Raw genomic sequence first — 15,392 nt, 5'->3', positions numbered from 1 at the left:
GCCAAGGTATAAAGAAAATGGTTTTGATTGTGTTTACACTTTCACCACATGGAGGCACTGCAGGATCTGTCATCTAGGCGTCTTAAAACACTATAATTTATTGCTTCCTCCCTTGTTTCATCTCAGGTTTTATGCTGGCAGAATGTCATCAACACTTTTACAATAATCCCTACATCTTTTATTTTATTCATCTATATCTTAGCTGTAAATGAACAGAATATCTGGCATCCCAAGGGGTAGATTAATAATTACATTTTGCTATTTAAGCTTCAGTGTTTGTTGCTCCTGTTGACATTGTTCTTGTAGGACAGTTGACCTACATTTCAAAGCAGCTTAATGACATCCATTTAATGGCCTTGGAGCTGTGAAACCCACCTATAGCCACAGAGAGAGATCTAACCTTTGACCCTTGACTAGGATCGGTTGACAGATGGGGCTAACTTTAGTTCTGTGCAGGTCTAAAGGTAAGTGTCTGCTGTGCAGCTAGAAGAGAAAACACATGCAAACAAAATCCATTTTATTATTATTATTATTAAATACTTAATGCATATATTTACCGGTTTCTAACCCTTGAAATAAACCCTCCACTTTGTGGGGTTCAGTGTTTGGTCCCCTAAACTGTTGATTGTTTTTCACAAATATAGCAAAACAAGTACACAAATACACACACACACGTAGGCCATTTCACCTATTTTTGGAGCTGTTAATTTCTATTTGGCGGGACGCTAAACTCGTAATGCTGATGGCTTTTTCAAAATGTGATTGAGAGCAAAGAGGAAGTGGGACATAGAGTGGCACATAGAGTCTCGTACATCCTGTCACCATGTTTCTGGGTCAGCAGGGTTGAGTGTTTTGGGTCAGGGATAAAAGGAGGGAGACTGGGGATAAGTAATGGTCATTCTGAATCTCATGTGGATCTGATATTAATGGATTATAATTTTGGGAAGATTTCCCTTTTTTATAAATTTTTAATTACACAATAACAGGTTTCTTGACTTGATAAACTTTCGTCATAACTAATCAAGTGTTAAAGCAGTAAATGTGACTTTGATCCCCTGATTAATTTATACACACATATGTACTGAATATATCAAAGCCTATTGACCTCTTCAATTTTAGGATGATGACAGCAGAAATGTTGGATTTGTTAGGTGAGATTAAAACCCACAGAGCTGCATAGCTGTTTAACTACAATTTACTTGGACTTGGCTTGCACACAGATCTTTATTAATTAGAAAGGAGTGTATGCAAGGTTCTTAAAGCAGACATCAAGACTTTTTGTTTATCTCCTTCTTTTGCTCTTTGGTGTTCTGTGTAGTTGTAGAACGCATCAGCACTAAAAACACATCTCAGTCTGAGTCCTGCTAATGAACTGTCATACATGTGAATTTGTGATAATTCAGAGGCCGAAAAGATACAACAAGAACAAAAACTGTCAAGTAAAAAAGGTGGGATGATGCTGACAGACCTAACAAACTTATTACTGTATTGTTACTGTAATGCTAGAGATAAAAAAGGCACACAAAAACAAACCAATTAAAATGTAATAAGCAATATTTTCTATATATTATTATTGGTATTTAGTTTTCACTTTCTGATTTACATTTGAATGTGGGATGTGTGTTAAATTAATACATGTAATCGCAAAAAGTTCTATATATATAAAACTGTGACCATTTTTTGCAAGCCATCAAGAGCATTTTGAAAGGTTCAAAGACTCTGCAAAAGATTTGCAAAAATGTTAAAACAAAGGACTTCTTTGAATCCTGTTCTGGTTCAGGACTGTGATTGATTTATTAAGCCCTAACAGTATAGTTCTAGATTATGCTTCAGTTTACATATGCTCTGTGTTATGGCTGTTAGCCATAACACAGAGCATTGAAGTACATATTCAGAATATACAACAATTTGCAATCCTGCATTTTACTTACTAAGAACACATATGTCAAGGTCTTAAAAATGTCTGACTTTACTGTACATCTTTCAGAAAACCAAACATGGCACAAAATTAAATTTTTATGCAACTGTCAGACAACGCTGCCTGAAAACTGAAAAATCAACAAATAATTCTGTTACTTCTGCAAAACACTCAGTTAAAGACTTTGTTTTAAAATCTTATTTTTCATATAGAGAAAGTTTTACACTATCAGTTAAATCTAAATGCCTGGGAGTATTGCTTGACTTAAACTGAGTAGCAAAGCACTAAGATATAGAGCATTAATAGTTTTATCTCCAATGTCCACCTGTGCAAAAAAACAAAACAAAACCCTGCTAACTCAAGCCATTGAATAAATCTAAGAAACTGTGAACGGCCAAAGTAAAAATCAGTTTTGATTTCTGCAAAGCACAAAACTGGCTGTGAGTAGTTAATTATACCCAAAGGTTTGCTTGGTGGAGGAGGATGGATCAAGAGAATATCATGATAGGAGAGACACAGACAAGCAAAAACCCCAAGGCCATCAAAACCACTCGTGTTTTCATTTTTATTTTGTTTTTCCATGTTATCAAAAGTCCCTGTCCACCTGAAGTGAAACTAAAGAATCTGGAGCTTGAGGGATCCACTAAAATAATGATCTCAATCTTTATTTTATTTAACCAGCAACCAGTGAAATCAAGGCAAAGATTTAAAGTTTTAGTGAACTCCCTATAAAACATACATATCATCCTCAGAGATATTTGAAAACTGGAGACTGGAGCACCTTAAACATGTCCTTGTGTGCTGGTTTGAATTCAGTTAAGTCCAATCACAATCAAATATGTAGCATTTAATGTTCTACAGATCCTAATGTGGTATGATTATTTGTAATATATTCTTGTTTTCTAAAAAAATCACAAGATATAACTGGAAAAGTCTATGTTTTTTGTAGTTAAAGTGTTTGTGAGGCTGTCCTAAAGTGCTGTTCTGCAGTGATACAGTATCTGAAACCAGGAAGATAAACATCCTGGCAAATTACAAGTTCAGTTCAAGTCTAAGCAGAGAAACAGCATTTTCTGTTAAAATGAAGTGTGAATGCTGAATGACTGCTGAAATTTACTGAAGATGCTGAAGCTGAGTTGCAAAAGACAAAAGAAACAGAACCCTAGCTAAAAGCTAAAAGTAACAAAAGGCTGACTAAAAGCTTAAAGTAGCAGCTAAAAGTAGCATAAGAAGACAAAAACAGAGCAATTCAAAGAGAGCAATGCTTTTGAAGCAACCAAAGAGAGCTCAATGAGTTTCTATAGGAACATATTTGTAAAAAAAAGTTGAATATTTTGAAAAATATAAGTCACACAAAAGTCATAGTTCCCATTTCCTGAATGAGCTGAATGTTTTGATACATGAATGGCAAAATTAGCAGAAAGTAAGCAGATATTAGATTCAGTAATTAAACTATTCAGTTTAGTTTATTCCAACTCAGTTTAGTGCTATCTATTTTAATCTGGTAATTCTCTAATGCAGTCTAATTGTTATACTTAATACTGTCATAAAAAAGACTTTCATATGAAATTAAGAATCGTGATTTATTATGCACTGTTCTCGGTTATTTTTGAGAAGTTCTGAGCTCAAACCTCTACACCTACCTGTCTCTGTACCCCTCAATCTTTTCCCCCCCCTCCCCCCTCACCNCTGAGGCCTGGTCCTTAGCACCGGAGCAGCCCTGCTGATTGGGTTTCACTGTCTTGAGGGGCAAAGAAGAGGCCAGGCTGTACCATACAAGCTCCAGGACTCCAGAATCCTGTTGGTCTGGGACCTTCCTGTGGGATACCTGACGTTGCTCAGGTAAGACTCTGGAGAGGTGACCTTCTCACGTGTGCTTTTAACGTTTACAAGTGATTTGACACTCACGGTCGATAAATTAACAAATAATCTGAGCTTAAAAGAAAACTGAAGCAGACAAACGTTTAGTTTTGACTTTTGTGTTCATCAGATGTTGGCTGTATGTTGCCTTTACGGACCTTTGTAACTGGATGAGTTACAGAGCAGAATATTGTGGCAAAATCAACCATAATTAATAGAGAAAACCCTTCCATTTTTAAATTGTGATGCATGGTTTAATTAGAACTGAAATATGATGTAAACCAAATTTAAATCAAAAGCTGGTGGACTTTTTTCACCTTGTCTTTCACCACTTCCTACCTAAGACAGCAGTCTGTAAGGAATGTAGCCCTCCGCAGTGGAGTTTTTAGTCTGCAGGGATGGATGTATCTGAGAATGTGCTGACTGATGCCCTTCTTCCTCAGCTGTCCCCTCGAGATTTATCTGGAGCTAAAACAGGCCGGTTGAAGGGGGACAGGAGCACCTCTTCTCTTTAGAGAGGCGGTAACTGGACCCAGGCCCTCGCATGCAGCTCCTGTGGCTACCACCACTTCCTCCATCTTGCATTTTCCCAGAACGTTCAAAAACACCTGTAATCTCCAGTTTATTAATCCTGCTGCCAACCGACTCACATTAATCATGAGAGAGGAGCCGTTTGAGCACAAATCTAGTGTGCGTTGGTGGCGCGTTGTATGTTTTGTGCTGATTACTGTCACGCTCGCCGCAGAGCTATAGAACATGTGCTAATAAAAATAGCTCACACAGGACTGAATGCCCAGCTAGGAAATGAGCTTCAATTACAGTGGATGAAAAGCAATTACATTAACTGCCTCCCTGTAGACAGGCCCTTCTGCTTTTTTCTCCAGCTCTGGGACTCACCTCCAGGTTTATGTAATTGCTTTCGACCTGTTCAACTGACAGCGACGTACTGCCTGCGCCCCATCTGAGTGGTTAGTCAAAAGAGACTCAAGCTGCCACCAGGAATTAGTGTCCGCAAGGGTGCGGGGGTTGTATACCATGTTTAAAGTGAGCTTAACTTGATTAGGGAACCCACTGAGGTTTTTGCTGAAGCCCACTCCAATCTGAGGAGAAGTGCACCTTCATTATGATCCAGATCTCTTGGGGAATAAGCTTGTGTCTTCTTAGATGGTAGCCGATAAATTTCCCACACTTGTTGTCTCAGATCTTACTCCTCATTCTATCAGCTAGATACCATACAAATCAAATAAATGGAAGCAATTGTTCCTAATATTAGATTAAATCTCAGATATGGCGCAAATTGATTCCAAATCAATTTATTGACAAGACATAATAAAGGCGAAAGATGGAACAAAGTGTTCTATACAAAATGTAAACAGGAATTAACCGTTAAATGGAAATAAAGCTTAATGCACAAAGGAAATGTTTTTTCCCAACTCCATCGATTGGTGAAAACATGTTTTCCCTGAACAATTTTTATTGTGTCGCTGCTGAAAGAAACAACTTCCTGTGCTAAAAAGGAAAAGGTTGTCGACTCACCACTTCCTCCTTCTTTATTCTTGTCATATTTACTAAAAGCTATTAAAATATTAGAGTTGTCTTTGTATCATATTTTAGCTCACAATACTAAAGATTTTCCAAACAATTTCACAACAGATTATTGGTGACACTGAGAAAAACAGAGGTAAAGGAGATTTATTATTATTATTATTTTTAGTATTGTAATGTCAAGATTAAAGTCAAAATAATAAAATAAATATATGAAACATTTAGAAATAAAGCTGAAATATTATATCAAAGATGAGAATATAGGTGGAATTTTGAGATTAAAAAAGAATCAAAAACCAAATCAGCACTGGTGCAAAAACCTACAAAAGATTTATTCCTTGTGTAATCAAACTATACATTTTTCCCTTTATCACATAAACACATTGTGATAAGTTTAATACTTCAATACACATAAAGAGATGGGCAAAAACATTATCACCTCATTGCCTTTTGCAGAGAGTGATAATGATCTAAAATATGTTTGAAATACTCTGTGGAGCCAAAGGAAACTGTAGTCCATGATCATTTATTGGTATGTTTTATATTGTGTCAAATATCAAATAGTGCAGCTTTTAAAATAATCTTATTTCAAACAAATTTTTAACACTATGACTTTGTATTTTTTCAGCCATGCCTTTTGCAAATCCTGCCCCTTCTAATAAGAGGAAGGCGGCCAGCAAGATCATTGTGGACCTGTCCAACATCAGCCAGAACGGTAAAAGAAAAACACTCGCTCTCAGGAAACAGTCATGCATTTAAACATGAAGCTTAAACAGGACACTTCCCAGTTCATGAACGACCCTCCTTTACCCCGCTGCGATTTCATTAGACACTCGAGTAAACTGCAAATCTTTTGTGTTTGTTTGCCAGCTGCCTTGTCAGCAAAGTGTGGACAGAACTGATGGGTGTGAATTATTGCAGTTGGCTGTAAGACGCCACAATTAAATAAGCACACGCACACACACACTTAATCCAAGCGGTAAAAAAATATCTAACATGCATGTGGCATCTCCTGGAGGGTCGTGGGTCATTATCAGATGGCAAAGCAGCCACAAATCTGTCAGCATCACAAGCAGAACAAAATACCACATGGTGCTCCTGTGCTCACATCATCTAAGTGAAGTTATGAGCAACAGAACTTGGCAAAAAGTTATCACAACTGAATTTAGCAACATCTATTTTTAGATTTCGTGGTTTTTGCTGAATTCCTCGGCTGAAATTGAAGGTCAACCACTCATTTTGCATATCGCCTGCCCCGTTTCATGCCAGAGTTTCAAACTGAGATAATTTTATGACGAGAGATGATGGAGTTGTAGCCATTTTGGTCAAACCTTGAAAATAACATGATGTGTAATTTTATCTAATAACATTTCATGTGATCAGTTAGGGCTTGATATCTCTGCTGTATACGACTCTCAGCTACTACCACAACAAATTTTAGCACAATATCTGTACAATTTACTGACTTATAGACATTTTTGTATCGGGTAATGTAAATTAGCTGTGACAGCCATCTTGAATTGGCTCGAATTAAAAATTAATGAGTTGTACATGAACATTTATTACTTTCAGAGCGTTTCAATAAAATATGTGAACTGGCTTGTGAGATATTTTGGTAATTTATTTTTATTTGAGGTCATTTAGAAGTTGGCTGACTCATAAAGGTAATTTTCAATTGTTACTTTCTGAACGTTTCATTAAAATATATTCAGTGGTTCATGAGACATTTTGTGTTGACTTTATTAGTTAATGGCAAAGTTTAAAGAAACAAATTTTATGTGATTAATAACTGCTAAGAGTATATGTTAGAGATTACTATCAGCTAATAACACACCAAATTTTAGTGCAATATCTCTAAAACTGACTGAGTTATAGTCATTTTGTGTTTGCTAAGATTGCTTTAATGTGGCAGCCATCTTGTATCAGGTTGACTCCAAACATTAATCAGTTGTAGATGTCATCTCAATGATCATTTTCTGAAAGTTTCATTAAAATCCGTAGCGTTGTTCATGAGATATTTTCTTAAAGTTACAGACAAATGAATGCACACTCGTGCACAGACTCGGACAAAAACATTATCTCCTTCGCCTCGTTTTCGGGCAGTAATTAGTTCTTTGGGTCTTTTTGCTTTGTTTCTCTGCACTCGATGTCTATATTAAGTACTGATTCTTCCTGTGTTTCTTCCAAAATCTCTTCCAGTGAGTCAGACGTTTTACATACTGCAGGAAAGACCCACTAGAAACAGAATGTTTATTGCAGTTCTTTCTGCCAGACTCACCAGTTGGTCCATCTGTTCAATCTCTGACTGTGCAGCTTAAAGTCATCCAAACTCAAAGTACATTATTTTGAAATATAGCAGGGAGAACAAAATTTGAAAAAAAAAAAAGAATAAAGTACTGAAAACATTTTCAGAAAACTTTATTTAAGGATATCTATTGTAGTCCCATGAAAAAAAATCTGAAATATTTCCCTTTGCTGATACTTTTATTCCACTGCAAGTAATACTGGATGACGAACATTAAACAACTGTATGATTTTAGATAAAGTGCTCCACATCACGCCGCTGTAGCCGCGTCAACAAACGCTTTAATGTTCTCCAAGACCTTTGATTGACAGGTGAATTGTTGCCTCCTGGTGTCAGCTGGGATCAGCTCCAGCTCTGTCCTTTTAAGAATAAAAGGCAGTATTAGCTAATGGATAAATAGACGTACTTACAGGGAGGTATTTTCCCTCCATGGGTTATTACTTCTGTACTTTGAATCAGTCACTGCAGTTTTACGGTATCTGTCTGGCTGACTCATCCTGACAGACGACAATTATAAGAACCTTATAAGGATTTCACGGTACATCTGATTGGCATGTGTGACACAGAAATCTCCTTCAAAGCATCTGTAAGCCTTCTGACTGTTTTTACCAAATGCATTTGGTCCTTGATTCATTCTTCTATTTGGACCCCCCCNCCAGAAAAAATACAAATGGATACTTGTCAGTGTCCACGTTTCAACAAAGATTTATTTAAAGAGTTAGATCGATTAGTTGGCTCCACTTTGGAAGCTTCAACACGTTTGTTTCACCTGTCGTCTGCAACAATAGCTCCCAAACTTTTCAGCTTTTGACCCACATAATAGGCAATAAAATGTAGAGTAAACACATTGGTAATTGGTAATAAGACGTTTTAATCTATCAAGAGGTCTTACTTTTGATGCCAATTTTGTTTAGTTTATTCAGCAAGCACTTAAGTTGTTAAATCGTGCTATAAATAAGTTATTTAAAAAGGGGATTGTGAGTGAGGAGTCTCTTTCACACAACACTTTTAGGCCACCTTCTGCGTGTGAAATCACCAATAAGGAACTGGGGGTGGAAGATGACCCATTGGTGTCAGCTTTAAAATTTAGAATAATATGTTGTTTTCCTGCCAAACAAGAAAATATTCCTTAAACTCTCTGAGCATAAAATCCGTAATTAAATCTAGTTTAATTGTTTGCCTTCATGCTTACATCAATCATTAAACAATCTGTTGATGCCTTTTTCTTTTTGCCTCTTTTCCCCGTCCTTCTGCCGTCCCATCTGCAGCCACATCTGTATGTTTCCAGTTTGTTTTCAGTCAGCCAGTCATTCAGCTAATCCTGCTTAGCCCCTATTTTGCTCCAGTTAATACCAACACATCTCCCCATCATCCCTGCCACTGTGTCATTCTGCCTTTTTCGTCACATGACTCAGCGTGCGTGTCGTCCATCTGTCCACTCCTGCCTCCTTCAGTCTGTCCAGCTTCCTCCCTGTCAGCTGCCGGCCTGCACTTGTTTCTCATTCTTCTCAATCAACACTAATAAATATCCCCATGGGAGAATACTTCGCTCTGCTCAGCATCATCCATATTTCTCTCCAGCCCTCTCCCTCACACATACAAACTTACCACACAAGCCCTGATTTACGACGCTCTGCTAACAGCTCTCTGCAGCACTGCAACTTCCAGCTTTACAGATGAGTTTGTGACTGTGTGTGTGGGGGGGTTAATGGCTGAACTCCAGGTGTTATGAGTGATTTTAGGGTTGTACGTGTTGGATGAGGAGAGCGTTTTTATGAGGAGCTCGGTAGAGCAGTAAAATCCATCTCACCTCTGCTTTAGTGACAGAGAGTAGAGACCATGTGTGTTATGAGGATTTCCTTCCACAAACAAAAACCTGCTACAACATCCCCCCTGTGCCCTCTTCTTCCACATTGCCTTGGCCTACTAACCCTTACAACACCCCTACATACATCCTTTAACACAACATGACAGTTTATTACACCCAGGAAGCCTCAGGATATAAACAAGCCTTTTTAAAGCATGTATATCCTTTAAAATTGGAACTCTAGAAGTTTATTTTAAAAACTGTGCATTTTAAACCAAGATTTGTCTCAAAACCTGAGCTAAACATTGTGCCTTTTCTCTGTACGCCCTTATTTGGTCTTCCTTTCCTTTCCTCTTCCTGTCAGAGGATGAGTTGGACCCCGATGTTGCTGAACTTGATCTGGGTACCAAAATAAAGACACCCAAGGATGTGATGCTGGAGGAGCTCTCCCTGATGAAGAACAAGGGATCCAAGATGTTCAGGATGAGGCAGGAGAGAGTTGAGAAGTTCATTGTGACCAACGAGAACCTGGTGAGGATTAAAGCAGCAAATAAATGTTTTGTGTGTACATGTGTGAGCTGATGAGGTTCTATCTTCTGTTTTCACTTTCCAGCAGAACCTCCAGAACCTGCTGATAGTTCCTCCCCCTGTTCCACCAAAACCTGAAAAGCCAAAAGAAGAAAGTAGGCTCATACGTGCAGTAAATTCTTTTTGAACATTTTTTGTAATCTAACTACTTCTGGATACTTTGTGCTATTTTAGCCATTCATATATCAAAATGTTCAGCTCCTTCAGGAGATGGGTGCTTTTGGTTTCTGGATTTTTTATACATTTAATTTCAATATTTACCTTTATTTACAAATATTTTCACCATAGAAACACACTGAGATCTCTTCAGTTCTTTTATAAACATTTAATTCCTCTGGATTAAACTCTTCCCTTGTGCATCTCAGAGGTGGAGGAAACAGTGAATGAGGAGGAAGAAAAGGCAAAGAGGAGAAAGGAGTATGTACGTACCTACGTATCGCCATGGGAACGGGCCATGCGTGACAATGAGGAGCTGAAAGCCACCATGAAGCCTAACATGCCAGGACCCATCCAGATCCACCCAGATCTGCCTCAGTACAAGAGCTTCAACAGGTACAGAGAAACGCATGAAAGTGAAGCTTAGAATCCTTAGTATATTTGCTGGAAAGAGGGATGTCTGGGTTTTCTTCCTGGCTTGTTGCCTCTATGACCCAACAATGGATAAAAGGCAGCAAATGGACGGACGGATGGATGCATGGATAGTTCGATGGATGGATGGATGGATGGATGGATGGATGGATGGATGGATGGATGGATGGACGGATGGTACTTTCAGTGTGAGGATTATGAATCACATTGAATTGTTAACTTTCTTTTGTGAGTTATGAATCTGCCAAATGGCACTTTTGCAAATGAAAGAACAAGATATTCTCTGGATAATTCTGTTCTGTTCTACTTTGTTTGAGAAACGATTGTTCCCAGCTGTTCTGAATGAGGCATTCAGAACATTTATGCCCTTAAATATCATCCAGTGCTATACAAACTGGTTACCTTTAAACGCGTTAACCATTTAGTGCTAAAAGATCCATAATAACAACAAACAGAGCAGATTAATTCCAATAACTGAGTTTAATGCAGCAGAAGCAGACGATTCTGACCTTTAAGTTCATTTGAAGATCAAGTTCCAACAAGAATGAATCCTTGACATTTCAGGATGCAATACTTCTAAACAGATCTTTATTTGTTTCCCTGTTTTTAATGCAAGTGTTATTTAAATTGATTGTAGGCGTTAAACCCAAGATGAGCTCATTATTAATGTCAGACGAGACCGAGCCTCTCTGTGTGTGATTCTCTTAATGGGAAAATAGCTTTTGACAAATGGTATCCAAGGGTAGTGGTAATAATAAAACAAGATTTTGTCAGATAAGCATTATTAAATGTGAGATTAAATGGCTTTAAATAAGACAGGACAGAATAAAGTGGAATAACAATAAACAGAGATGTGTTAGCAAAATAACTCATGGACTAGTGAAGGGATTTTAATGAAACTTTCAGAAAGTAATCACTAAAAAAACATCTACAACTGCTTAACTTTTGCAATCAATCCGATTCAACATGGCTGCAATAGCTAACCAATCTTAGCCAACTTAAAAATGTCTAAAACTCAGTCAATTTTACAGGTAATAAGTTAAAACTGGATGTGGTAGTAGCTGAGAGCCATCTTCAATACATGCTCCGAGCACTAACACACATAATTTCTCATCATAATTTAAATAGTCTAAAACCATGGCATTCAAGGAATGCTAAGTCTTTATTTATGTAGTGTCTGCGCAGTTGTCTTTGTGTCTGAAGCTGATTAGCTATGATCAATAAGGAAAGAGCCCTTCAGGCTTATTTATTATAAAACAACATACTAGCTTCTCCTCATTTTTCTCGTTTTCTTCCCAGGACGGCGCTGCCATACGGCGGCTTCGAAAAGGGGTCCAAGATGCTGACCTTCGAGCTCCCGGAGCTCAGCAATGCCAGCGAGGAGCCCGAGCCTCTTCCCGCCCAGCAGGCTGACATCCGCTCACGGCCCTCGTTCAACCGCACGCCCATAGGCTGGGTCTGCAGCGAAGACAACTCGCACATCCACACGGACCTGGAGGCGGAGGCCCCCTTCGACGGGGAGACCGATGACCTGTGAACACACACGTAGACACGAGCATATTTACAGCACAGGCAGTCAGAAACACACACATACGTGAAGAACGCACTTTGCTGTGTGTGTAGACATGAAACTAACAGGCTGGCCGGGATTTAAGCCACGCAAACTGATAAGATGCAATGAAACACACATGAGAAAATCTAACTGAACTGAATGAAAAAGAAGGAAGTACCCCTTCAGTTATGAATAAAAGTCTTCATGTCAGATCTGAGTGAACTGCAATCGATAAGCACACTGCACTCTTAAAAGAATGTAAATATGCAATAAATGCCCCCTTTACAGAATGTATTTTTATTGCTTGTGGACAGTTGATCATCTTTGGACATCTCTGACTTCCTTTTTTTTTAAACATCTGTGTCTTCAAGTAATCATGTTTTTACTTACAGATGAAATGTGTGTATATAGTATCTAGTTGAAAGTTCCTGAAAAAGGCTTGAAAAATATTATTTGCCTTTATTTGTAATCACTGTTTTACTGAACAGTCCAATGAAGATTCACGGCCAACTTCGAGCCTCTTTTATGTTCCACACAAACGGCTGAAAAGTGGTTCCAATTAGTGAAAAAGGGAGTTTATAGAAGTCAAACTCAAAAAGCAGAAAACTTTGAGTACAGCAGCACTAAAAAAAACAATAAAGTCCCTCCTATTTGACAAAGAAATAAATAAAAACAAACTACTGTTTAATGAAATGAGGGAATCCTAGATGCAACAATTGAAATTACAAGTCATTTTAAATATGTTGTGCCATTCTTAGTTATTCACTTTATATTGATCACAAAATTCTAGATTAATTTATATTTTCAAGGTTGGCCTCTCAAGTTGAAATAATTTTGAAGCCACAAAAATGCTTTAGGGAAAAATTTTCCATCTCAGCTTTATTCTCCAGTGAACCAATAAAGAAGCTAAAGTAATACTTTTCTTTAGTGTCTTCCACCCTGGTGGTCTGGAAAAAAATCCAGAATTGGACACCTCTGCAGCTTGTGTCAGCACAATATTCAGCAATTCAACAAACTTAAACACAATTCTCAAGTCGTCCCAAGGCTAAAATGTGTCAGTCATATTTTTTTGTAAACACAATATCTATCACACACATCTAAAATGTTGGGATATATTTAGGAAAGTTTGGCAAACACACAAAAACTTTGAAACAAACATTTATGTCTTAAAATGGCTTTCAGAATCACATTTTACATGAAGCTCACAGCTCATAAATAGTAATAATCACATTTTATTCGAATAGTTACTGCATTAAATAACAGAAAACCAGAAAGTCCAACGTCTGAAGATTGTTCATCCAAACTGAAATTTTTAGATTAATAATGTTCTCTTGTAATACGATGTATACCATTCATAAAAGTACATATTCTTTTAACTTCAAGGTTTTACAGATTGGAATGAAAAATAAAACCAGCTGGGTCTCAACAGGTGTTTAAATTAAATCAATACAATCTCGTAATACTTGATGTATTTGTTTGATTAAAAATGCAATTTTTTAAAATATAGTTTATTCAGTAATTCTAAACGCTTGATAAGTTTAAGTGCAAATAGCTGACTGCAGGTCCTGCTACAGTTATTATCTTGTTTAAAAATAATTATTATTTTGAATAATTATTTAGCTTTTTTTATTCTGACCTTTAACACAGCGTGGTAAGCTACTGTCCCATTATGCCACTGAATAAGTAGCTCATTTTACTTTTATTTTATTTTGTCATTCAAAAATTAAACTTTGATTATACTTTAAAGGAATTGTTTGCTGCCCTGCAGGAAGTTAAACAACAGCAAGTCTACAGAAAATGGCAGACAGGTTAAAGGCACTCATTGCAATGTCATGAAGAAGAAAGGAAAGAAAAACTACATCTGCATGTATTAATGGTTAACGTGTCCTTTAATTGAAAATTTGCAAGCAGAATTTGTGAACGGCTGCCACCAACATGCTTATGTTTACCTACAGAAACAGCCGAAGTGACAGAAAATAGTTCAACATTGGCGGCTTCCGTGGAAGAGCAGATTAGGACAGAAGAGTCTGACAATTATAATGCAGTGGCACCAATATGCAGATAAAAGTGCTTTGTTTACATTGAGTGCATACCCGCATTCCAGAATTGCATATCTGGAAAACCACTGGAGTAAACCCATTCGAACTGCAACATTTACAGATCGGGATAACCTTTTTTAAATTTTTGATTTCATAGTGTGAAATGAGTACTTTTACAGTTTAACGAAATGTGGCTCTATAAGATTTTGTTTCCATAAAAAAAAAAAAAAAAAATCCCTCACACCTTCAGAGCTAAATTAAGCCTCCCTCCCTGGCTTCTCACCGGCTCTACGCTTCATTTGTAACCATGAACTGGTTCTGGCTGGTTTCCACCTCCAGATGTGAAGCAGATGTCTGCTGCGTGTCGCTGCCGGCGGGTCGCGGGGAGAAACACGGAGACGTTCAGCTGAAGGTGAGAGATGTGACTGTCAGCTGCAGGGGCCATGACATCATCAGCATCCCCGCGCTCAGCTCGCCACGCGCCCAGGAGGCGGCGGCATCTGGCCGAGCCATGAAACCACGAGCCGCCGCGTGCGAACGGCGCTACGTCACTCAGTAGAAGCCGAGCGCGAGCCGAGGTTATCGCGAGAGGCGCTGGATGGCGCTGGTGGGGGCTGGACGCTGCCCGCGGCTCGCCCCTCTCTCCGCCGTTTGATCACACGGTCAAACACGCGAGCAGGACTGGGACCGGCGGCGACAGCAGCCGGGCTGAGCGGCACCAGGGGCGGGCTTCATCACTGCTGGAAGGACCGGAGGAGGGAGGGGGGAGGAGGTCAGCTCAAAAGGTGTGTGTTCGTCTCCTAAAAACGCGCGCGTGTGAGGTTTAAACAGGCTGTCCAGATGTGGTCCTCTCCAGATGTGACAGTCTTCTTCCAGTCATTACCATCCTTCATCATCATCCGCAGCATCAGCATCATCAGTGTTCTGTTTGGCTCTGATTCTGGCAGGTGGTGTGTGTGTGTGTGTGTGTGTGTGTGTGTGTATGGGGGTCAGTTGTCCCCCTCCTCGTGCGCAGCTGTCTCTTTAGGCTGTTTATCGCAGTTACAGGTGTTATTGTTCAGGCCGTCCCGTCCGGACACTCAGGGCGCGTGGCTCCCCGCGTGCAGCTTCTTAGTGGGGACTTGTTGATGGATGACCGCGAGCCCGCTGCAGCTCCCTCCTCCCCCCAACCCCAACCCCAACCCCTCACC

At 38.8% G+C, this 15,392-nt stretch overlaps 2 protein-coding genes across 4 annotated transcripts in view; both read left to right on the top strand.

Annotated features, from left to right (window-relative positions):
* The first annotated feature begins 3,621 nt into the window (after positions 1-3,621).
* Positions 3,622-12,673, top strand: myoz1b (myozenin 1b). 2 transcript variants are annotated; one of them, XM_017433574.3, is made up of 6 exons: positions 3,622-3,760; positions 5,952-6,038; positions 9,800-9,966; positions 10,052-10,118; positions 10,389-10,575; positions 11,911-12,673. In XM_017433574.3, the coding sequence occupies exons 2-6, from the start codon at positions 5,954-5,956 to the stop codon at positions 12,146-12,148; spliced, it is 744 nt and encodes a 247-aa protein (XP_017289063.1). In that variant the 5' UTR covers positions 3,622-3,760; positions 5,952-5,953; the 3' UTR covers positions 12,149-12,673. The 2 variants fall into 2 exon arrangements, with proteins under 2 accessions (XP_017289063.1, XP_017289056.1); XM_017433567.3 differs by having other exon boundaries at positions 10,049-10,118.
* A 2,111-nt stretch (positions 12,674-14,784) lies between these two features.
* Positions 14,785-15,392, top strand: part of LOC108246282 (inactive ubiquitin carboxyl-terminal hydrolase 54) — a 62,869-nt gene continuing 62,261 nt past the window's right edge. For both annotated transcript variants that reach the window (XR_003040267.2, XM_025010768.2), the window contains exon 1: positions 14,785-14,987. The gene's annotated coding sequence lies outside the window, so the exon portion shown is untranslated. The remainder of the gene's footprint in view (positions 14,988-15,392) is intronic.

The sequence above is a fragment of the Kryptolebias marmoratus genome, linkage group LG17, assembly GCF_001649575.2.
Source record: "Kryptolebias marmoratus isolate JLee-2015 linkage group LG17, ASM164957v2, whole genome shotgun sequence".
NCBI classification, from domain to species: Eukaryota; Metazoa; Chordata; class Actinopteri; order Cyprinodontiformes; family Rivulidae; genus Kryptolebias; species Kryptolebias marmoratus.
The sequence above is the reverse complement of the archived record's forward strand: the minus strand, read 5'-3'. Positions and strand labels throughout refer to the sequence as shown.